This window comes from Watersipora subatra, chromosome 10 (genome assembly GCF_963576615.1).
Source record: "Watersipora subatra chromosome 10, tzWatSuba1.1, whole genome shotgun sequence".
NCBI classification, from domain to species: domain Eukaryota; kingdom Metazoa; phylum Bryozoa; class Gymnolaemata; order Cheilostomatida; family Watersiporidae; genus Watersipora; species Watersipora subatra.
The window spans coordinates 31,388,344-31,413,942 of record NC_088717.1 but is presented as its reverse complement, the minus strand read 5'-3'; the positions used below and the strand labels follow the sequence as shown (position 1 = coordinate 31,413,942).

At 38.3% G+C, this 25,599-nt stretch overlaps 2 protein-coding genes and 1 long non-coding RNA gene across 3 annotated transcripts in view; 1 reads left to right on the top strand and 2 right to left on the bottom strand.

The window, feature by feature from the left end:
* LOC137405873 (uncharacterized) overlaps positions 1 to 25,599 on the top strand; it is an 88,406-nt gene that overhangs the window by 45,494 nt on the left and 17,313 nt on the right. Inside the window, exon 11 of the mRNA XM_068092310.1 lies at positions 2,885 to 2,984. Within this exon, the coding sequence (XP_067948411.1) occupies positions 2,885 to 2,984 (100 nt within the window). The remainder of the gene's footprint in view (positions 1 to 2,884; positions 2,985 to 25,599) is intronic.
* On the bottom strand, positions 5,594 to 7,815 carry LOC137405874 (uncharacterized). Its single transcript, XR_010979819.1, has 3 exons — positions 7,730 to 7,815; positions 7,115 to 7,307; positions 5,594 to 5,910 (listed from the first exon to the last, which is right to left on the bottom strand). It is a non-coding gene; the product is annotated as an uncharacterized lncRNA (long non-coding RNA).
* On the bottom strand, positions 8,016 to 24,040 carry LOC137406116 (carboxypeptidase N subunit 2-like). The gene is made up of 9 exons (XM_068092648.1): positions 23,993 to 24,040; positions 16,248 to 16,587; positions 15,108 to 15,283; positions 10,650 to 10,786; positions 9,619 to 9,777; positions 9,306 to 9,421; positions 8,738 to 8,901; positions 8,244 to 8,450; positions 8,016 to 8,102 (listed from the first exon to the last, which is right to left on the bottom strand). Exons 2-9 carry the CDS (start codon positions 16,342 to 16,344, stop codon positions 8,016 to 8,018), a joined length of 1,143 nt encoding a protein of 380 aa, XP_067948749.1. The 5' UTR covers positions 16,345 to 16,587; positions 23,993 to 24,040.

Below are 25,599 nucleotides of genomic sequence, written 5' to 3'. Positions count from 1 at the left end.
TTTATGAAGCCCAATAATGTAAGTAGCTTATAATGTCATGTAGTGCTACCGTCTTAACCTAAAATTTAACAAATTGAATTAAGCTATTGAGTGTATGAAACACTGAGTGGCTAAAGACACAGCAACAATACCTACGACAGAGAGTAGTTTATTGTATAGTTTGTAACCAATATGTAAAATCTGGACTGAGAAGTTTGACTTGAGAGTTTGATTCATTATCAACACCTATCACTCATTGACCCAACTGACTACATTGAACAGTGAAGCAAACACAAGATTTTCAATAAAGCGACGCATTTAATCTTTGATTGATAAATCGTTTGATTATTTATCGAAGTATTAAGTAAATGAGTTTGTTATCATCTCACCTTAGTTTGCTTCAGGGGTTTGAGATTCTTTGCAGCTTGAGAAGCTCTTGGTTATTTCGGCTCACTAGCAATCTTCATCAAGCATTCAGTGTGGCATTTGCTTTCGATATACAGAGCGAGTTGCAACGATGACTTTAATGGGTTTGCTACGGACCTATCTTACTGTTTGTAGATGGTGCTCTACATCTCATAAAAACTTTTGATTATCGCCTTTTTCCGTTAGTAAAACTTTGTTGGCTTATTAGCATGTAGAACTTGATTATAATGAATTATGTAATCCATAATAGCTAGCTGTGGTAATCAATTTAAATAGAAGATGCCAAATTTTTGCTGCTACTGATCAACATTGACGGCAGTTTATGGCAGATGGCAGATGGCAGACTATGGACACAAATGTTATCGGTGAAAGCAAATACGCCCCTTATTAAAAAATTGCACAAATTCATGTTTACCTAGCTGATTGGCTGATTTGGCTAATTGCGCATAGAAAATCTGATTTATGTATTTCTACCCATCTTTTAATAGCAAATAATCACTGCTTGACAACAGTATCTCCGGTAGGTATGGTAAATAAGTTATGAGATGCTTTATTCTATCTATTAAACTTAAGATTCGTTATACCCCATTGTCGTGCCTCCTTGGCAATAAAACGACATGAAAATGCCTTGTGGCCACCAGACTAATACTAAATCTTAGCTTTAAGTGTGTGTGTGTGTGTGTGTTCAGTAAGCTAAACTTATTTGAGGTGTTCAAAATTTGTTACACGTACGTCTGTCTTAAAAGTAAGAACTCCCTACTGTACATTATAATGTTACATTTTATTGCAGATCATAACCACTAAATACAAATAATACAATAAAGTTCTTGTAGGTAACTATAGTTACTAAGGTTAATATAATATTTTGTTACTAGTTTTTCATATGTACAGCACTTATATAAAATTTTAACGATTTTCACCAGGTTATGTTTGCATTATATAGTTACTATGGTTTCTATACCCCTACATGCGATTCTTTCACCATACGATGCCAACCCTTGAACGGATCAAAATGGTATCCTGAGGGTGCACTATAGTAGAGATGCTCTAATGATGGTCCTGGAAAGCCCAGCAAGGGCATCATGACTTTTGCAAAATTGAGTTTATTTCTCCTTGATTAATCTATTTATTAACGCAAAGCATTATTAGCGTCGGTGTGTGTGTAGCCCCAGCAAATATCTGCACTTCGGTGTGTGTAGTCACAGCCAATATCTACACTTCGGTGTGTGTAGTCACAGCCAATATCTACACTTCGGTGTGTAGTCACAGCCAATATCTACACTTCGGTGTGTGTAGTCACAGCTAATATCTACACTTCGGTGTGTGTAGTCACAGCCAATATCTACGCTTCGGTGTGTGTAGTCACAGCCAATATTTACACCTTGGTGTGTGTAGTCACAGCCAATATTTACATCTCGGTGTGTGTAGTCACAGCCAATATCTACACTTTGGTGTGTGTAGTCACAGCCATTATCTACACCTCGGTGAAATTTTTGTTGTTCTGTTTAGCCAGGCCTTTATGCTGTACCTACATAAGCCAAAAACTTATACAGAATATACTAGTAAGAAAAAACCATATTTACACCTTGAAGTATCCTCCTCCAATTTTAAAATTTGTTCTGGTGACGAAACATTTGATGAAAACCCGGCAAATGTCGACATTTTTAAAAACCTGCTTTTCGGTGTCTTTGTTACCTGTCACTTTTACGTATGCTATCTTTGTACAAGCTGACTTATTACATATGCTATCTTTATACAAGCTGACCTATTACATATGCTATCTTTATACAAGCTGACCTATTACATATGCTATCTTTGTACAAGCTGACCTATTACATATGCTATCTTTATACAAGCTGACCTATTACATATGCTATCTTTGTACAAGCTGACCTATTACATATGCTATCTCTGTACAAGCTGACCTATTACATATGCTATCTTTATACAAGCTGACCTATTACATATGCTATCTTTATACAAGCTGACCTATTACATATGCTATCTTTATACAAGCTGACCTATTACATATGCTATCTTTGTACAAGCTGACCTATTACATATGCTATCTTTATACAAGCTGACCTATTACATATGCTATCTTTATACAAGCTGACCTATTACATATGCTATCTTTGTACAAGCTGACCTATTATATATGCTATCTTTGTACAAGCTTACCTATTACATATGCTATCTTTACATGTTAAAACCTGTAACATGTAAAGCTGATGTAGGAATGAAGTATCTTGGTATACTTTGGCTTTAGTAGGTTGATGAAGGCCTAGTTGCAAACCCAAGTCGACTTTCAGCTTCAATCAGTTGACAAGTTTGACTCTCTGACTGTTTGGGTTTAACTAAACCGTTTTTTGACTTTCTAACGGTTGTCAACTGCCTGTCTTCTTTATCGACTATTTTTATATGGGTAGATGTGGGGTAGAGGCTACTAGTTGAAACTTTTGTTGTTTTCTAATTAAAGGATGTGCTTAATATTCGGGAGTCCATCAGCCTGCTCAACAGTTCCATTGCAAGAATGACCTCTTTGGCCATTATACGCTTTGGGGAGTTGTGCATTATTGGTAAGTCATCACTATGTTAATTTCACTGGTATATTTTATGAGATTCACTATATGCACTTGTATCAATCCACTGGTAATAATCCACTGGTAATAATCCACTGGTAATAATCCACTGGTAATAATCCACTGGTAACAATCCACTGCTAATTGCCCACTGGTAACAATCCACTGTTAATGATCCACTGGTAATAATCCACTGGTAATAATCCACCGGTAACAATTCACTGGTAATAATCCACTGGTAATAATCCACTGGTAATAATCCACTGGTAACAATTCACTGGTAATAATCCACTGGTAATAATCCACTGGTAATAATCCACTGGTATCAACCCACTGGTGATAATCCACTGGTAATAATCTACTAGTAATAATCCACTGGTAATAATCCACTGGGAAATATATCCACTGGTAATAATTCACTGGTAATAATCCACTAATAATAATCCACTGATAATAATCCATGGGTAATAATCCACTGGTAACAATCCACTGGTAATATTCCACTGGTAAAAATCCACTGGTAATAATCTGCTGGTAATGATCAACTGCTAACAATCCACTGCTAACAATCCACTGCTAACAATCCACTGCTAACAATCCACTGCTAACAATCCACTGGTAATAATTCACTGCTAATAATCCACTGGTAATAATCCACTGGTAATAATCCACGGGTAATAATCTACAGGTAATAATCCACCGGTAATAATTCACCGCTAACGGTCCGCTGGTAATCATCTCCACTGCTAACAATCCGCTGCTGATTTTGTTGCAGAAATTATGCTGTTTTTGGCTTGCACACAATATGACCATATCTACCACGCGATATTATTAGATGATGTAGCATGTGTAGAGAATAGTAATAACATAAATGTCTGCTGCTCAGTATGTACTAGGATATTAAGTTAACTCATTCACTTTTATGAAATTTGTCATTTTCAATAGAAATCTCCTATTTCTATTTGGATTGGCAAACAACAAAGTTGTAACTCTCAAACTGAGTACGCTTAAACTTTTATGAGTAGATTTTCTGTACCAATGAAAAAGGAGATGACTCTTTCTACCGGTGATAGAGGAGATGACTTTTTCTACCGGTGGCAGAGGAGATGACTCTTTGTACCGGTGATAGATAACTCTGATAATGAAAGCAGTGCTCGGCTCCCAGCTTTATCTAGTAAAATAGGTCTGTGTAGTGTCAAGCTATTTCTAGATTATAAACCACTCTGATAGTCTAGAGGATTCCAGACAAAAGCAGGATTCTCAAAATAAGTAGCATATGTCTTATCACGACAGACATTTAGTCTGAAGCTTCTCTAAAGTGTACATCTTCCGGTCAATCATACATCTTCCGGTCAATCATACATCTTCCGGTCAATCATATATCTTCCGGTCAATCATACATTTTCCGGTCAGTCATACATCTTCCGGTCAATCATACATCTTCCGGTCAATCATACATCTTCCGGTCAATCATACATCTTCCGGTCAGTCATACATCTTCCGGTCAATCATACATCTTCCGGTCAATCATACATCTTCCGGTCAATCATACATCTTCCGGTCAATCATACATCTTCCGGTCAATCATACATTTTCCGGTCAGTCATACATCTTCCGGTCAATCATACATCTTCCGGTCAATCGTGTAGCTTCCGGTCAATCATACAGCTTCCGGTCAATCACACATCTTCCGGTCAATCATACATCTTCCGTTCAGTCATACATCTTCCGGTCAATCATACATCTTCCGGTCAGTCATACATCTTCCGGTCAATCATACATCTTCCGGCCAATCATACAGCTTCCGGCCAATCATACAGCTTCCGGTCAATCATACAACTTTCAGCCAATCATACTGCCCAATAATATGGATATATAACTTCAGGGTTTTATTTGAGGATAAAAAGCAATCTCTTCAATTTCACTCTACTTTAAGAAACACTTATGGGACACATTACAGTAGATTACAGTAGATTACAGTAGATTACAGTAGATTACAGTAGATTACAGTAGATTACAGTAGATTACAGTAGATGGAGATCATGTAATACTAGAGCACTTCGTTGAAAAGATTTACATGTATAAAACATTTGAATATTCATATATAAATTTACAGATGAACCATTAATTATATTTTTCTCAGTAGACACGCTTTGCTATTTTCCACTACGAGAAACGATCTGTCAACTAGGTATATTTTACTGGTGATTATTTGCAACTGTTGATAGAAGACATTGAATTCGCTTTACCTTATTCTATTTCATTTACCTTATTCGTATTCCTTTTGGAACTTTTTTAACTAGCTGCTAAATTGATTGGTTTCACAGCCATAAATGTAAGACATTAGCTTATTCTGTCTCTGATGAAACTATACATGTATATCAATATATCTATTTTCACACTAGTGATATAATAGTTGCAGCGATCACTCAAACATATGTTTCATTCTTGATAGTTTTCTTGCTGGAGCAGTATGGGCCATTAGGGTCCCGGTGATAAGGGTAATCTGTAAGTGTCCTTGATTTGGGTAAAGGAGAATTGGAATGGACACCCGAGTCAGCACTTCCTGTTGAATATTTTCCGTTGCAGTCCTTATCTGACTGGTAGCCAGGATATGTAGATTCGCAATAGACATCTGAAGGCAAAGTATTAACATTGTAATTTAGTGTTGTCGCCTGAGGTCCATATGAAGATTGATCATAGTATAGCCCCTCTTTGCTAGAAGTACAAGGTTTGGTCATACTGTAAGGTGAATATCTTGTTTCTCGGTGGTCCGGGTAAGACCCTGTAGTTAAAGTGTGATTGACTGGTGTAGCTCTATGTAGGGTACCTAGCGGAGTTTGTCCCCCTCGTCCTATAGAGCTTCCTGCCATAGATCTGCTCAAGCTGTTATAGAAGTGCATCCCATCGGTTTCATGATTTGCTAAAACAGATTGATAGAAAGTTGGTATTTTATAAAAAAAAACTGGATGTATGCCCTGCATTGCACGGTAAATAAAAAGCAGCTTATAAATTTTGCATTACCTACAACATTAGGTACATTACCTTAGCTTTACCTACTGTATTACATTTACACTACACTACCTGCAACTGTTTATAAGCTGTTTTTATTTACCTGGGCAACGCCAAGCATTCACTGAGTAAGGCCAGTTGCTAATTGTTACGTGTGACACAACGTCATAACGCATTGATGTAATGATGCATTGATTGCACGTCATATTTTAATTGATGTAATGAATATCTTCACTATTAGAGATTGCCATGCCCAGTTGAATGCCAGTCAAATCGATAAGCTCAATGCTTCCCCAGAACTGGAGGTTGTGAGATCAAACCCCGTTGCGAGATCAAATATAAATCGTGTTTAATTTTAATAAAAGGTTTTCTATTTATGGTGATGGAAAAAGAAAACAAAAGTAAATTTTGTATGTTCTGCTCTTAAAACATCAAAAATATTAAAGGTTTAGATACAATACCAAAATTTGCAGAAATTGATAATGAAACAGCAAAAAGATGCACCATAACAGTTACATCAAAAATCGTAGGAACAAGAAAATATAAACCAGTAGCACGTTTACTTCACATCTTTGAAGGAGAATCCTCTAAAACAATTTAGGGTAACCCGGCTGGAGGGTTTATCTCCCTAGCAAATCTTTTTGGTAGAGGAGACGTCGTACCAGATGGTTCCTCCGTTTTTGTAAAGAATTTATGAAGCGTAGATTGCTTCTCCGTTTGTTAACGGATGTTTCCATGCTGTTTCGGAAGCTATTCTAATTCCATGCGCATGCTCCGGTTTGGTCGAGAACTGACTTTGTGTTCGATATCTGAGACGAACTAATCTCAAAATCTTTGGTCGAAAACCGAGTTGGTCGAAAACCGAAGCGTTCGAGAACCGAGGTTCCGCCGTATATAGATTTTCCGACATACATTATGATGTAATAGCTAAAGAAATAGAGGAATAACATTTTAAAATCTGTCCAAGTGTGCAAGAAAAGCAATCAGCGCTAATCTGTGGAACGAAGGGATTTGTGTTACTATGAAGTTGAATGGTCTGTATAATGAAACAACACCATGAACGTAAAACTGTGGCAAGCACTATCAGGAATTTAACTGAATAAGCTAAAATTTACCTGGGTAGGTGTTTGGTGTTTGAGGTCGGTTGGTGTACGTACCATTGAGGTATCCATATGGTAGACCATCGTCTAAGTTGGTTTCAGCAGGTAAAATATTAGGCTTGTAAGTCATGTCATATCTGTAGGAGTTGCCTTCTGCTGCACCGTTGTCCACAGCATCTGCATTAACTAACTTTATATTGCTTCCATTCTGAAAATATAAGAACGCCATTTGTGATGTTCATGTTTGTATGCACCTGTAATGAATTACTTTTGTCAGTGTAAAATAACCTTGACATAGCCGTCCTGCAGTCACGCCTTATTAAAAAGAAAGCTTTTCAAAACCTTAAATGTGCTATAAGCAAACCTGCATTAAAAGCTGTCAGGTTATTAAAACATAAATATATTGCCTATATGGTCGTATTTGATATCGTTCACTGCAATACAATAATATTACCTGTTACTCACAATTGACTGCTGCAATCTGACAGTTGTTATTTTAACATGATACGATGTACAGTGACCTGCTAGCACTTGCTGCTTCATTGTAGTGGGTACAGTCTTTCAATGTGCCTAGTGGTTATAAAATCATATTTGCTACTAAACCTGTTATTGGGACTGTAGTTTTCTTACATGCATTGGTTTATCCATCGGTTTGGCGAATTCGTCTGTTGTGTTTGGCTTCAATATATACTTCACTTGTCTTGGCTTGTTTTGGTTTTTTGCCCGGCAGTAGCATAAAACTGAAGCTAATATAATACCGGTCAGCATTAAGCCTCCTGCGCTGCTGCCAATGATGATTTGAATGGTCTCGTCATCCATCTTAGGAGTCATGACCGCCTATAACATTTGACAGCATTTCAACAGCCACGTAAACTAGTCAATTGTTTTAGCTTTTAGACATGCAACTGTGTTAAACTCAATCCGTATTCTTTTGCTCTAAGACATCATGTGCTGTTCTAGAACACTGGTGACTTCTCAAATAAACACAGTCGACATGCATCCACTAAGCATCAGATTAGATGTATAGAAATTAGATAGTATTCTACACACGATAGTGAAATAGCGCGTCTACTGAGCATATCAAGTCAAAATTTATTTTAGCGTAAGATAACTCTAAATGAATTAGACAAGTGGGACACCCCACCTTGCTTCCATCATGGCTATGACTCGTTATGTTGAGGAATGATGTATGCAATGTCTCAGTTGTTGTACTAGTTGGAGCGGTTGTGGTCGTAGTTGTTGTAGTAGTGCAGACAAGATCTGCATGCGGTACATCCAGCAGATCTGTGCCTTTTAGACTGTCTGGTGAGCCACATTTCCCATTTACTTCAGCAGTCTTCAGTGTTTCATCCTGTAGTATTAATTAAATTATTAATTTGTGAAATATTATTCCTCTTTGAAACTTATTAGGTATCAGAGAAGCTTCCTTCTAATGCAGTTGCAAGTACCTGTCTGGCTTGTCTAATGATGGCTCACATGAACATTGATGTAGCTCTACTGATGTAGCAATAACTCAGTTCATATTGCCATCTTAAAATGTAAGAAAGGAAGCTAAATACTGGAGATAAATAGTTACCGTGAGTAATCTTTCCGCCCATAGAACAAAAAGTGTCAAGCTTTGTTTGCTAGTTGACTTACCAGCTCCATCCAAAGTCGGAAACCAGCCATCTCGCAGTTGCATGTGAATAGATTGCCTGTAAGGCTAACCACTGTAATCTCATTATTGCCAACAAACAATTGTTCAGAAAGAGTGGTAATCTTGTTCTCTTCCAGGTAGACTTTTTGCAGAAGCGGTGTAGTATCTATAAACAAAGGTTCAATAATAACATATGAGCAACACCTAAATGGCGATATCTTTAAATTCATCACATCAACTCTCATAACCATAATTTTGCAACAGACAAAATTCAAATTTTAAAGCACAACTTCTAATATTTTACTTCATCAACTGCTCTCTGCAGTAGAAGTGATTTATTGTCTCGGTGTGAACATTGTAAATCAACTTCCATAACTAAATGATTTTGATAACTCCATAGTTTTGGAAATAGATCAATGACCTGTTTTCAAGATTATGGAGTTATCATCTCAGTGTAAACACCTTATCGTTAGTCGAAGTCAGTTAGCGTCGCCATGCACGTAATGTAATATGTGGCGATGTTGAGGCCTTTTACAATGAGACTATATGAGATGTATTTGCTGGTCTTACTGAATGTCATTGGATGTAACTCTTGAAGTTTGTTCTTGTTAAGGTGCACCTCTTCTAACTGTTGGTTAAATTCAAAGATCGTTGATGGCAGGCTAGAGATCATATTTTTATTTAACCTGTAAGGAGGTAGAGATTGTTGAGCACAAGATATAGAAGGGTGCACAATATACAATGTTGTTGCGGAAGGGGATGTGCACAATTATTATGCGTTTAGCTGTTCTGGCCACCCGTTAAGTTGAAATGCGTAGAAAAGAAGCCAATATGAACATAATTTAGCTCTTGCCGATGGTGAGATAGGATGACTAGCACTTACATTAGTTGTTTGAGGCTCGTCAGTGAGCTAAACGAGTCATAAGAAATGTCTTCAAGAAAGTTTCTCTCTACATCCAAAATTTCCAAATTTGTGAGTCCAACGAATATGTCCGTCGTGAGATGTGTGAGAAGGTTGTCCGCAAGCGTTAGCTTTTTCAACCTGTCAAACGCATGACACTTAGCTACTACTAATTCAGGGTAGTCACTTGCTAATCACGAGGGACTGATGGTCAATTGCTAATCACAAGAGTCAGATTGTCAATTGCTAATCACAAGGGTCAGATTGTCAATTGCTAATCACAAAGGTCAGATTGTCAATTGCTAATCACAAAGGTCAGATTGTCAATTGGTAATCACAAGGGTCAGATTGTCAATTGCTAATCACAAGGGTCAGATTGTCAATTGCTTATGACAAGGGTTAGATTTTCAATTGCTAATCACAAGGGTCAGATCGGCAATTGCTAATCACAAGAGTCAGATTGTCAATTGCTAATCACAAGGGTCGGATTGTCAATTGGTAATCACAAGGGTCAGATTGTCAATTGCTAATCACAAGGTTCAGATTGTCAATTGCTAATCACAAGGTTCAGATTGTCAATTGCTAATCACAAGGGTCAGATTGTCAATTGCTAATCACAAGAATCAGATTGTCAATTGCTAATGACAAGGGTCAGATTGTCAATTGCTAATCACAAAGGTCAGATTGTCAATTGCTAATGACAAGGTAAGTTTGTCAATTGCGAATGGCTAGGCAAGATGGTAATTGCTATTGACAGGGGTAAGGTAGTCATTTGCTAACCACAAGGGTACAAGATGTTGAAAAAGAGCTAATGGCCTGATTGAATTTGTACAGTACTTTGATAAGACAGTGCAATAGGCCCGCTGCCCAATACACGTGAAGGCTTCAATTTTGATTGCGCAATGTGCAGTTGTCCATCTAGCCTAATGCTACAGTAGAGAGGAAAGCAAGGTAATGCATTATAAGTAAAAGTCTATTAGTAGCAGGTAGTAACATCTAACTTTATTTTCTACCTGGCTAAGTCTTCAAACACAGATTCAGGTAGAGTAAAGAAGTCGTTTGCCTTTAACTCAAGTTCTTCTAAGTTTTTAAGACTAGCGAATGCCCCAACTTCGATAGTCTTCACATTGCAGTTGTCTATTACAAGTCTCTACAAAAAAAACCAGAAGATGTTAGCATGTGCATGAAGCATGCCGACTCACCGCATCTAAAAACTGCGATTTTGGGTATTGGCTTGTTGGCAGATGAAGTATTAAATGACCACAATTTATATTTGTTAACACTGCTCAATTTTAATGCCTGCTGCTTTCTTGTGCCGATTGTTTGCCGACTGTCTTCCGATTGTCTGCTGAATGTTAATGTGTATGTTTTAAAGAAGAGAAAAAGATAAAAGAAAGTACATCAATCTTAGAAGTCACTATAAAATCATATTAGGCCGCTCATGATAAAAACTAAAACATACTATAATTACAAAACAAACATTCAATATTTTGTACAAACTTTTTAATGTAGATTGGAATATAAAAATGTCAAGAACCAAACATTTTTCGCATGTTTTCCAACTATAGTGTGATTCATGGAAAGGTTGCAGTTGGCCTTCCTAGTTGATCATCCCATGGATCACCGATGGTTCATGAATCACCAACACCCACTCAACCTCCACCCACTCAACCCCCACCCACTCAACTCCCACTCTCTCAACCCCCCACCCACCCAAACCCCACTCAAACTCCACTCAACCCCCCACCCACTCAACCCCCACCCATTCAACCTCCACCCATTCAACCCCCACCCACTCAACCCCCACCCACTCAACCCCCACCCAACCCCCACCCACTCAACCCCCACCCACTCAAACCTCACCCACTCAACCCCCACCCACTCAACCCCCACCCACTCAACCCCCACCCACTCAACCCCCACCCACTCAAACCCCACCCACTCAACCCCCATCCACTCAACCCCCACCCACTCAACCCCCACCCACTCAACCCCCATCCACTCAACCCCCACCCACTCAACCCCCACCCACTCAACCCCCACCCACTGCCTAAGAGTGCTGCTCATATTCATCTAAAACCGTGCTCGCTCGCCTCATTAGTGCAACGACTGCGCTCATCTGTAGAGAACATACATGTATGTTCTATTTATCACAATACTTCCACATTTATATTAGTTCATGGTTATATATGGTACATCTATATATATATATTTCTCAAAGTATGTGTGTGGATATATCTGTCTGTCATTCCATCTATAGTGCACACTGATTTACAATATTTTTCGTAAGGTTCGATTAATATATCTGGGGTCAAGGCCAATTCTTCTCACGAAGTCAGTTATATTGTCTCCGAACTGATGTATTCAAAGTTTGGATGGATAGTTTCTGCTCGAACATTAACCCTTTATATACACGCACTTCTATGCAAGAATTGTTATTATTAATTCTACATATTCAAAGATTTTTATTTTGTTTTCTCAGTTTGTATTAATTGTATCATGACCGAATCATCTTTTATTGTAATCATAGCAAAACCGACTTAATTTAGCTATTACTTACTAATTATTTCACATTTACATCTAAACATTTTTAAAGTCGTTTTATTTTTTTCAATTTATTTAATCTGCTCGAAACATTTTCCTCATGACATGAAGTTTGAAAGTTGTTTGATTATGTTTGAAAACCTTTACAGTTGTTTTTACTTTCTCTTTTAATTTATTTCAATTACACAAAGCACTTTTTTATGATATGTAGTTTGAAAGTTAGAATTGCAAATGTTGTTATATGTTAAATACAAATGAATTTTCTGTCCAAATACTTTTTTATTACCAAGGCAACGCCGGGTAGCACAGCTAGTGTGTGTGTATATATATCATAGCTATTATTACTTTAGTTCGATAATTAAATTTTGGTAACGTGCACTGATATTGATCTTGAATCATGGCATTTAATTACTATTAATAATTTTTTAGTTATGATATTTTATAGGCACCTTAGTAACTTTCCAACTCTTTGTTATTTGTTTATACTAGCTGTGCTACCCTTCGTTGCCCGGGTGTTAAAAATCAGCTTATAAACAATGAGAGTTGCCTGTCACTTGCTATCGGATTATTATTACACATTGCCAATGGGTAATTTGAGTAAGCTTACTAATACGAGCTACCAGCTTCTCGTGACATTACCCCATCACCCTGTGTAGTAATGAAAAGCCATTGTGTATTTGCTCCCATATAGCGACATATATATCACCTAGATAGGGTCCTCCCATGTTTTTTTGACGATTCTGACGACCCAACGACGGGGATAATTGAAAAGTGACAGACGAGACGACCATTTATCAATGTAGGTGATGAGGTGACGATGATTGTGTAAGTAGGATTACTAAAGGTACGGCTACAAGTAACGAATTTTTCGTTGGTGCTGAGTTCTGGCCGAAAACACAGAATTATTCGGTCAAAAATCACAGAATTATTTGAGCTGTGCATGCCCACCGAAATCGTCGACGAAACGCTATTCTAAACAGACTAAACAAATTCTTAGCGAGCAAGATTCTAGCAGCTTTAGCAATTAGTATAGTCTAAGCCACGTATTGCGTCACACAATAAAATACAAAGGCAATTCATCACAGTACACACGATGTAATTGTTTATGTTGGGCTATTGTTGGTTAGTGAGCACGAATCTAGCAAATTTTAAAATTTATGTAGTCCAAGAACATAATGCGACACGCAAGAAAAATATAGATATATATAGATATAATAGATATATATAGATAAAATATGGATATATATATAGATATACGATAGTAAACACGACGCAACCGACTTGATTGCGCTAAAGATGGCATCATTTTCTACAACAAAACTTTTGCTGCAACAAAGAAAATTTTTATTATTAAAAAATAAACAATTTGTAGCCATAGTGTTCAAAAGATAAATACATACAATTATAGCGCAATCTAAGCAGTTGCATCGTGTGTACTATGTTGAATTGCACTCATACTTTTATTGTGTGTCATTATCCGTGTCTTGGACTATAATAATTGCAAAAGCTGCTAGAATCGTGCTCGCTAGCACGATCCTAGCAGCACAGAATAATTCTATGTGTTTCGTTCATTTCGTGATTTCGGTCAGAACCAACAAAAAATTAGTTACGTGTGGCCGTACCTTTACGATTATTATTTGTCCATAAATCAACACGATCAAATGAAACTTCACTAGTTTTGGTTTGAAGCATCTGACCTAGCATTTATAGACTGTCAGGTAATTAAAGTAAACAGAAATGAAATGCTAGGACACTGACAGCAAATCCAGTTTCCAAGTCTGTGACTGAGAGTGATTATTAAAGACAATCTCGGTCTATTTTCAGTACAAGAAATGTAGCCATAAAAACCTAAGACGGCTGTCACTCTTCGTGGGGTAATCAGCAACGCTCCCAAACATCACTAATAAGTTTGTGAAGGTCGCTGGTTGAGCCATGCTTTTGATTAGCAGAAGTTAAAGCTGAGCAAGTTCCAGGTTTTTAACGCAACCCAGTGCCACCAGAATGGATATTTGTATTAAAATAACGAATGTGAAGAGAGAGGTTGTTTCGGTTACCAACTTAAAAAAGGTGACGGCAGTAATTTCAAGAGTGACGGCAGTGATTTTAAAAGTGACTATTCTGACGACAACTTTGTGTGGTAGGACCCCCCTTAGATATGGATTAAGTTTGTGTGGCTGAGTTAGTAAGGTAGTTGGACGGGTGAACCTGAGGGTCTGAGATCAAACCTTCTGTGATATGGAATCTTTATTTCAAGTTTTTTAATAGCTATAGCTGGAATGACACACTAAAATTGAGAAATATATATATATATAGAAGATATACAGCCAACATTTGTAAGCTTGACCAACTCAAAATGCTTTAATAATTTTTAAGGTTTTATAAATCCCAACCTTATAAAAATTTTCTGCTGACTGTTGAGCTTCATTGAGGAAATGTCAAACAAAAACAAGTTTTACCTTAAGTCGGTTTGAGTCCCTCATTTGAGTATCCATCATTTTTTTTAAGCTTGCAACAGCCAACATTGCTGTTTTAAAGAGAACAAATTTTTTAATTTCTAGTTGGAATTATTACTAATAGTTAGATATCGTGTTTGTATTGCCAATAATTCATAACAACTTCATCGTAATTGCTCTCTGAATCAAGTAAAATCCTTTTTGTTTGATCATTTTTATGTGGCGCTGAAATCATGTCAAAAAGGTGGTTAAAAGATCAAGAAGCCTAGCTCTCTCAGTTAGTTAAATATATGTTATATACTATATGTTATATAATATGTTATTAATTAAATAGTGGACATCATGCCTGGATCTAAGTTGTTACGATCTGAAAGACTTCCCTGCGTTCAGAGATATCAGATAGAGATTGCCAGACCAAATAGGAAGCCACCCATTAGTCATTCGAAATACTAATCAAAGCTGTTGTTCCCTCACCTTCAAGTTATTGAGGGAAACAAAGGAGTAATTTGTTAGAGTCGGAAAATTCCCACGTCTCATCTCCAGTTCTCCATATTCGTCAGGGATCTGTGAGATAAGCTCTTCTAGAGCTTTCGTTACAGGCTGACAAGCGAGTTTCTTTACACCATTCAACGTTGTATCGCATGTGCATTCTGTGAATATACTTGCAAGTGATAGCCCTTCACCAAGAGTCTAATCAAAAGTCTGTTTCAAAAGTATAAGGGAGTTAGGGGTTGGTCTAAAACGACTAAACTTTGAGAACTAGAATGCATTCTATTTGTGGCTATTTAATAAACGCCTGCCTAGGAGATTTCTTGATAAAATGCAAGACAACCATTCGCATTGTTTTTATTATTGGCATGAGCGTGTATTTTTAAGATGACGGGTCTGAGTTGGTGCAATAGAATCTATGTGAGGCCATTTACTATAGTAAAGTGGTAATATTAATAGATGGCCTGTTTGTTTGACATTATCCCTGAGTTCCATACAGACTATGTTCTTCTCGCAGTACCGGCATATTTATACCTAAAGAATGATAGCAACTAGCATATCTACTTTTGCTTATGTACGCACTTCAAAATGATGAACTACTTTCCAGTTAGTTCAAATACAGAACAAGGTGAAAACCATGATACAGGTACTAGACAACGTCATCGTTGGTCCTTGAGTGCGTCTTATAAATTGTACAAATCACTTTTTGTTTCCTCTTGAAAGTCATACATTAAAAACACATCTATGCTTCTTTCGCTTCTAAACAAAGATTTCAACATGGCCAATATTTAGATATTCTAGCTCCAAAACTGAAATGGTTTAATACGACTATATAGGGTTGTTTTTGTTTTCTGTTGACGTTTTCTAAATGTTAAAATTTTTTGTGCCAGACTTTGCTATTGTAAAACATTGTTAAAAGGTAATATGTAGTCAAAATCGCTCATGAATCGTTATTAAAACCCTCAGTTGCTATGTTATCTATTAGTGATAGTCCATATTTTTAATCAGCTGGTAGTTACTCTGTAGATGCAGCTATACAAATCAACAAGATGCAATAAATGTAGCCATAGAGATAATAAACCGATGCGTCATCTTACTCACAGGCTGCCATGATAACTGACTCACCTTCACACAGCTCCTGTCCAGTTGCAGCAGCGAAGCTAGTTGCAAGTATAAAAAGTTGGATATGTTTCCATATAATAGCTTGTCTATTTGTAGCCATCCTCAGGCTTTTTGTCTCTCCCACTCTGCCGGTAATTGATTCAAATAGAAATCGTAGCCCCTTGCAGCCTCACCAGCGTTGTAACTTTGCTGGCCTGTGTTATAGTTAATTCCAATGTTAGATATCGCTGCGGATCCCCTTGGTTGCCTCGAGTCTTCTATACCTTTGTGCCTCTGTGCCTTTCGTTCTCTATGCCTTTCGTCCTCAATGCTGTCAGCCTTTGCTCCCTTTTGAACTCTTTCTCTGTGGGACAAACAGAATAGAATGTACAACAAGATGAGCTGGGGCAGCAACCAGTAGTCTGCTGCGCCAGTCAATCGATGTAATGACTAGGGAGATCTTTGTACCAGTTAGACAAATAGATAGAGAACGAGTCAACTAGTTGATGACATAAGAAGATAACACTACTAAATCTGTGAGTTCTGTTCTATGGTTGTAGATGCCATTTTCTAACGCAGACCATAATCATTCACCAAGCTCAACAGTATGAGACCATAAGCCTCAATTCTAATTTCTATATTAACAACAATTGTGGGTTCTGTTTGTGAACAGATGAAACGATGAAGAGATTTACGAGACTATCAAATAGTCACATAAATATTTTCATTTTTTTATTTGCTATTACCAATTCTAAGAAACTAATTATTTGCTCTGTCGTGGAAGCAACTTTAGCTCACTCTAGAATATGGCCACATTTGTCTCTCATTTTCGTTCAAAACTTGTATGTTAGAACTTACCAACATAATCTCAATCTATTTGCATGGCCAAGAAAATCTCTAATATATTTTATAAGCTGATTCTTCTACTGAAGTCTTATCAGTAAAACGCCCGTGTGAGCTCAACTCGTCTCAACTCACCTGTGATTCACTTATGATTGCCTATGATTCTTACAGCGATCTTTGAATATTTCCTTAAAGTTTAAAGAAATATTTAGAGCTTGTGCTACTTTTCAACCGCTAATATATAATATATGCGTCTCACTACTGTTGACACGATCTAGCCTTTTTTATTTTATCCGCCTGCATTACAAGTATACTAAACCCCGGATTACAGCATCCCTGTCTTTAAATACTATTGAATATGTCATTAGAATGGTAGGTTCATCTAAAAGGTGTGTAGTGGAGGTGTGTAGTGAAGGTGTTTCAGTGGAGGTGTGTAGTGGAGGTGTGTAGTGGAGGTGTGTAGTGGAGGTGTGCGGTGGAGGTGTGTAGTGGAGGTGTGTAGTGAATGTGTGTAGGGAACGTGTGTAGTGAAGGTGTTTCAGTGGAGGTGTGTAGTGGAGGTGTGTAGGGAAGGTGTGTAGTGAAGGTGTTTCAGTGGAGGTGTGTAGTGGAGGTGTGTAGTGGAGGTGTGTAGTGGAGGTGTGTAGGGAAGGCGTGTAGTGGAGGTGTGTAGTGAAGGTGTTTCAGTGGAGGTGTGTAGTGGAGGTGTGTAGTGGAGGTGTGTAGTGGAGGTGTGTAGGGAAGGCGTGTAGTGGAGGTGTGTAGTGGAGGTGTGTAGTGGAGGTGTGTAGTGGAGGTGTGCGGTGGAGGTGTGTAGTGGAGGTGTGTAGTGGAGGTGTGTAGTGGAGGTGTGTAGGGAAGGTGTGTAGTGGAAGTGTGTAGTGGAGGTGTGTAGTGGAGGTGTGTAAGGAAGGTGTGTAGTGAAGGTGTTTCAGCGGAGGTGTGTAGTGGAGGTGTGTAGTGGAGGTGTGTAGTGGAGGTGTGTAGTGGAGGTGTGTAGGGAACGTGTGTAGTGAAGGTGTTTCAGTGGAGGTGTGTAGTGGAGGTGTGTAGTGGAGGTGTGTAGGGAAGGCGTGTAGTGGAGGTGTGTAGTGAAGGTGTGCGGTGGAGGTGTGTAGTGGAGGTGTGTAGTGGAGGTGTGTAGTGGAGGTGTGTAGTGGAGGTGTGTAGTGGAGGTGTGCGGTGGAGGTGTGTAGTGGAGGTGTGTAGTGGAGGTGTGTAGTGGAGGTGTGTAGTGGAGGTGTGTAGGGAACGTGTGTAGTGAAGGTGTTTCAGTGGAGGTGTGTAGTGGAGGTGTGTAGTGGAGGTGTGCGGTGGAGGTGTGTAGTGGAGGTGTGTAGTGGAGGTGTGTAGTGGAGGTGTGTAGGGAACGTGTGTAGTGGAGGTGTGTAGTGGAGGTGTGTAGGGAACGTGTGTAGTGAAGGTGTTTCAGTGGAGGTGTGTAGTGGAGGTGTGTAGGGAAGGCGTGTAGTGGAGGTGTGTAGTGAAGGTGTGCGGTGGAGGTGTGTAGTGGAGGTGTGTAGTGGAGGTGTGTAGTGGAGGTGTGTAGTGGAGGTGTGTAGTGGAGGTGTGCGGTGGAGGTGTGTAGTGGAGGTGTGTAGTGGAGGTGTGTAGTGGAGGTGTGTAGTGGAGGTGTGTAGGGAACGTGTGTAGTGAAGGTGTTTCAGTGGAGGTGTGTAGTGGAGGTGTGTAGTGGAGGTGTGCGGTGGAGGTGTGTAGTGGAGGTGTGTAGTGGAGGTGTGTAGTGGAGGTGTGTAGGGAACGTGTGTAGTGAAGGTGTTTCAGTGGAGGTGTGTAGTGTAGGTGTGTAGTGGAGGTGTGTAGTGGAGGTGTGTAGGGAAGGCGTGTAGTGGAGGCATGTAGTGGAGGTGTGTAGTGGAGGTGTGTAGTGGAGGTGTGGTAGAGGTGTGCGGTGGAGGTGTGTAGTGGAGGTGTGTAGTGGAGGTGTGTAGTGGAGGTGCGTAATGAAGGTGCAGTCGTCGTAAGATCATGGAAGTTCAAGGGCGACCATGTCATGGATTGCCTTGTATGAGAGAAAAGCAAGCACCTCTGGAGCAGTAAAGTTGATCAGCCAACCCTTACAAGCTGATACCCTAGTCTAGTTGAAAGCTGCAAGCATTTTAATTGCGTTACTCATAAGCTCAGTGTCTGGGGAGTTAATATCTGCCTGAAGGCAACATAATAACACAATAATTAAGCGCAAATACTTTCAAACAGTCAGTTAAACGCCTCATCTTACTGATGTAATCGACTTTTCCCCTAAACATATAGTATTATGTCAAGCTGGCATGTTCACGAAGCACTGATAATTAAATGATGCTATGAGTGTCACAGACTTGAAATACTTGCAGGCATATTCGATTGTAAAATTAATGGTCTATCAGTCATTACGTGTCTATTCAGTCATGTGATTAGGTTACCAATAAGTCACTTGGCCATCATTCCAATTGAAGGGCTATTTCCAGCAGCTATCCTAACATATTCTACTCTGGTGGTGATTAAGCCATTTCCTTACTCGGTATTCTTAATTTCAACAGCAGATAAGAAATAATTTATGATAGGTAATCATAGTACCCTAGGACACTTATATTTCGCTAGTATTTAGTTTCGTGAGTAGCATACAGAGTAACACTGCAACTTGATTCGCTGCAACTTAATTTCGCGGCTTTGATGAGTGCGAAAATATAGTGATGTGAAAATAAATACAGTGGAACAAACACAATTAGATTCTTCAGGTCCAGTTCACTGGTAAGTAAAAGTTTTTCAATTTCGGACTAGTTTGTAATTGTGGACCGCAGGTAGAAATGTGTGGGCGAGATCGATGCAATTTGATTCACCTTGATCGCTTGAAGTCATTTGTTTCTTGGACTATCAATGATATCTAGGTCCCTGCCGCTGTGACTGATATGGTACCAATATTGATCTCAAGTATTTATAGCACTATAGGCTTAAGGTTGTTATTGTTTATGGTTGGTAATAAAATTCATCACTACAATAATTATTATTCAATTTTATGACTTTCCCTACCAGACTTTCATTCCCATCAGCTACAAATTCAGTGACTAAACTAATATCATCATTTGCCAAATTTTCTTTGGCTTTTCCAAAAAACCTTGTTATCTTAATTTGCTTTGCTATGGTGCTCAGTAGGTGTATTAGCTATAATGAGTAGCAGAAATTGCCCAATAAGCCAACCACACGAAAATTACCTGCATTTCTAAAATGATGATTTTATTGTGGATATCAATGAACAAAGCTATTTAATTTTGTATTTTCGCTCGTTCATTATAATAGTTTAGTTTCGCTTATGAAATTTTCACTAGAAGATGACTCCGCGAAATTGCGAAAGTTAGATGATGCGAATACATAAGTGTCCTAAGGTATGACTCATTTCGAAGGATCTGATATACATGTAGTTTGGAGTGTTGTTTAGTTTTAAATTCATGAATTCCAAAAAGGCTTTTGCCACTGGTAATATTTGCAAAAATGGCAGAGAGCAATGCTTTCTCGGCATTCAGACTACAAATAATGAAAAACACGAAAACCTTTCCCAAAATGTACAGTTCATCTCTATCACCACTTCTCTCTACATACTGTTCATCTCTATCACCACTTTTCTCTACACACTGTTCATCTCTATCACCACTTCTCTCTACATACTGTTCATCTCTATCACCACTTCTCTCTACATACTGTTCATCTCTATCACCACTTCTCTCTACATACTGTTCATCTCTATCACCACTTCTCTCTACATACTGTCCATCTCTATCACCACTTCTCTCTACATACTGTTCATCTCTATCACCACTTCTCTCTACATACTGTTCATCTCTATCACCACTTCTCTCTACATACTGTTCATCTCTATCACCACTTCTCTCTACACACTGTTCATCTCTATCACCACTTCTCTACACACTGTTCATCTCTATCACCACTCCTCTCATACACATACACAGCCAAAATTTACAGCCTGCCACTGTTGACAATATAGCATTTTTAGCACATGGCCGATTGTACCAATTTGTGGATCCGCTCTAGAGATACTTTTGGTATGATTTCAATTTACTCATTTTAATGATTGAGTAATCGTTGCGAGGCCTGCGAGTGAACATTTATTGAACAGCAAGTAGCCTGTTGTTCAGATGCGATTGTTGATCATCTGCTCTTCATACCCTAGCCAGTGACAAAAGGCTATTAGGGTGTCACTGGAGTATCATACCTTTATCTCGAGCGACATCTACTCTTCATTGCCTTTATCATAAATACTGGCTATTATTAAATATTCAATGAAGTCACAGACAGCATTAGAAAAGATAGCTTTGCTTTAAATCGTCACAAACAGCATTTAAACGATTCAAAGGGATTGAGCGAGGCAAGGGATGAGAACACTGTCAACGCCTGTGCTCTAGTGGAAAAATACAGGTTGCCTCTCAGTGTTGGTTCTAAAGCATCTAAGAGTAGTCAAAAAAGGTTTATAGCCGCTGGGAGCTTCGTCTTTCATAGCTGACTATTCTGAATCAGCATGCATACCTTGTACTAGGTTTACTCTCCGCTTTGCAAGCTTTAGTGTTGGACTTGGTGACAGCAGAAGCTGATGCATGCTTAAAACGTACGTTAATTGACAACATAAATTTTTATTGTACTAACAGTAGCGAATAGCATTACGGTTTGAGTTTTATATAATAATATTGTATAATTTTGACCAAATCTCAGGTTTTATTGGATCGACAGATTGGACAGAAAAATTTGTTATCTTCTCATGATCGGAAACAGCTTCGACGCTATATAATTATATTAAAATCAGTCGTGTTCTAAACTAAATTATCTAAAAATTATTTGTTCAAAATGCTTATTCATGAAAGTAGAGTTTGTGTGGATAAGTTTAAACAGATAGCTTCTGAGAATAACTCACCTTTTACAGATATTTTTTTAATTTCCTATTTGTGTGAAGAAAGTGTTTTTTGCTGAAGCTCTCCACAAGATGTGCCGACAAGTCGATTGGTTTTATGGTCTGACTCTAGAACCATCGGCTCGAAAGTTCTCGCGGGATGTATAAATGAGTCTGAAGACTTTTTTGGTATTTGTAAAATCTGTCTTGCGCTTCCGTTATGACTATCTGCCATTTTGGGTAACCATAACAACGTAGTGCGGCACCTAGATTGGGAAAAATTGTAAACAACTACAACCAACAAAATTGCTTTTGTCTTGTCATGCATTGGCAAATTGTTGGCATTGGCTTCGTAATCTTATGAGTCCGGCTAGCTGGACAAATGACTGCCCTATGACCGCCCGATGTCACAGTTTGGAGTTTGCATCGTTGAGTGTTTTCGTCTCCAAAACTGGTTTTTGTTCGTCCAGCATCAAAATCTAGAGAAAGTAAAATCAACCTGTTCCATATAATCCTAGATTGTGTGCATAGCATCAGCATGCTAAAATCATATTACGGTTGATCGGATGCATTACGCGTACTGAGAATAATTGGAGCCTCGATTGTTAATTAACTGTGTAAAGGAAACCGAGATAGCATCTGGTGGCAGGTACCTTTAACGACCCATCAGCAAGCGTATTAAAGCAATATAAATGGACACTTCCTGAAAGAGTAAACACAACAATTTACTGCCTTTGTTACATTTGCCTCCCTGTCTGCCATAGCTTAGTGCCTGTGGTCTGAATTGATAAGGTGACCCTATGCTCAGGTCATGACACTTGACATACTCTGTGCCTTCTGATGGTGCCTTCTGTTGGGTATGAAGGACAGTCTTTAACGAGGCTATCTTCCTCCCTATCGTCCCTGCTATCTTCCCTGCTATCGTCAATGCTATCGTCCCTGCTATCTTCCCTGCTATTGTCCCTGCTATCATCCCTGCTATCGTCCCTGCTATCATCATTGCTATCGTCCCTGCTATCGTCCCTGCTATCTTCCCTGCTATCATCCCTGCTATCGTCCCTGCTATCTCCCCTTCTATCGCTATCTTCCCTGTTATCGTCCCTCCTATCGTCCCTGCTTTCGTCCCTGCTATTGTCCTGCTATCGTCCCCCTCCAGTAAATTAAATAACGAAAAATGCGCGAACTAGTAATTTAGTAAAATCTCTAACGATCACAGACAACACGTTTTATGAGCGATAATATTTATTATGACCTATATAAACATTTCGTGCCGATGATTGGCTAAAGAAGAGATCGTATATTTATCGCTCATGGACTCTTCATATATGCTCACTATACACGTCACGAATAAAGCACCCACTCGAATCTGAGCATTTAAGAAATGATCTCATTCAAACGCTTTTATCTCTGGACAGGGTTAGTCTACAAAGACGAAAATGACATCAAATTGTAGCTGATGTATTAGCCTTTTATTGGTCTTAATTTCATTTGATCAAATTTTTTGACACAATCACATCTTTAATATTTGATAATAGTCAGTATTTCCCTAGTAACATATTGGATCATTTGAGTTGACTCAAATGATCACCCAAAAAGTTTTAAAACTAAATATTCAAATAATACCGTTAAAGTTTCCTTTTTAATATTGTATTACTTTGGTTTAAACATGCTGTAGTTAACGTATATTTAAATTGAACTCAATTTTTCTTTAATTGTTATACTTGAATGACTAAGATAGTTTTTAGTGATAAAGAAAAACTAGTTGGTGAGACCCTTGCTACTGCGAAATAAAGCAATTTTATTAAAATATCACTGTAGCGCCACAAACCATTAAATTATATCTTCGCTTATAGCTAACATCCTTACTACACTTATTATGAATTTTTTGTACTAAAATGTGAAATTAATTATTTTGTGCTATGGATTTGATATACATGTATGAAAACAACTTTCAGATTTGGTTTCTCAGATTTTGCACAAGTTAAGCAAATACCTGTCTCATGCAGATCTGAATACATTGATCTATACTTACCTTGGCAGCTGCAGTTTCTTATATGGTAATGTAACCCTTTCACTTGCCTATGATTTCAAACTTACACTCATGCCCAAGCATACATTTTAAGTGAGCAGTGTATCCATTAACTGCCTAAGCTTTTCATTGGTTGAGTAAATAATTCCGCGATTGTTATTGGCCAACAGCAAGAACCTAGCAACAAGTGGCTTGGGGCCAGTATAATTCTCTGAAAACTAAAGCGACTTGCACCCTCCACGAGCAATGCCAAGATCCAATTGCTGATTAGCTGACCAAACAATAGCCTTGGAGTCAGCTTTAGAGTGAATCGAATAAGAAAAAATAATGAAATCGTCATTGTTTCCAGAAATGAATGCCGACATTGCTAGGCAAACATTTATTTACGTTGTAAATTGATTAATTTTAACACTGCTTAAATTGTATTCAGGTTTAACATTGTAATTACATAAAGATTCATTGCTGCATTTCTTGGCATTAGATCTGTCGTAGTCTTGATAATAACATGATGTAAAATGATGTAAATGATGATGTCATCCACACGTATTCTAGTAGTAGTAGTGGCTGCCAGTCTAGTAGTAGCCTGTCTTGACAAACTGTTGTTTTTTGCGGAGTTGCTCCCCCGTCGAGCGGGCGAACAACACAACAGCGTGTCACAAGACGTACTGCACCTGATGCATCAGCTGCACTTATAGGGAGTTGTTCTCTTCCGTTTATGCGGCTTGGTCGCGATGTTACGTCGGTCGCTCCATTAGTAATCATAACGAATTTCGTGCAAAAATTTATGTAGAAAAAATAAGATAACAACGTGTAACCAGCGACCAGTCTCTGCGGTAAACTTTAGTAGAACCTGAGAACTTAGGCAACAATAGCGACTAAACATGTCGTTATTTGTGCGCTCAGTCAGTTTTATTTCTATTTTTGTATCAGTCAGTTTTATTTGTTCTTATGGATTTTACTTTCAACTTATTTTATTCTTAAATTCTACTAACGTTCACAACAGAAACTGGTCTTTGGTTAAACGTTGTAATCTTATTTTTTTCTACATAAACTTTGCGCGAAATACGTTATGATTGCCAATGGAGCGACCGCCATAACATCGCAGCCACGCCGCATAGACGGAAGAGAACAACTCCCTTTCAGTGCAGCTGATGCATCAGGTGCAGTACGTCTTGTGACACGCTGTTGTGTTGCTCGCCCACTCGACGGGGGAACAACTCCGCAAAAACAACAGTTTGTCAAGACAGGCTAGTCTAGTAGATGACTGGTCTGGAATAATTGCAAAAAACATAAAACAAACGGCTAGACAGTTCACCGCTGCTCTAGAAAAAGGTCAATATTGTAGCGACGAATAATGAAATAAAAGTAAAATATGTAGGCATTTCAATCCAGGCAATTTTTAATCCAATATACCTAAGGTACCATACTAATGTTTATTTGAAGCACTAATGAGATCCAATATAACTAAGGTACTGTACTAATGTTTATTTGAAGCACCAATGAGATGGTCGAACAAAAACTTAACTCAAACTATGAATGTGATTAGCAAACTATATATATAGTTGTAAATTGGTGATAAAGTTAGAAATTAGAAATCCATTGAACATTAA

Bases quoted from the DNA above. Each gene is read 5' to 3' on its own strand.
- LOC137406116 (XM_068092648.1), bottom strand. From the start codon at position 16,344: ATGGCTACAAATAGACAAGCTATTATATGGAAACATATCCAACTTTTT. The intron at 10,787-15,107 runs GTGAGGGAACAA...TTTTTTTTGTAG, and splicing joins TTTCCCTCAATAACTTGAAG to AGACTTGTAATAGACAACTG. The intron at 8,902-9,305 runs GTAAGACCAGCA...CTTTGTTTATAG, and splicing joins GTTACATCCAATGACATTCA to ATACTACACCGCTTCTGCAA.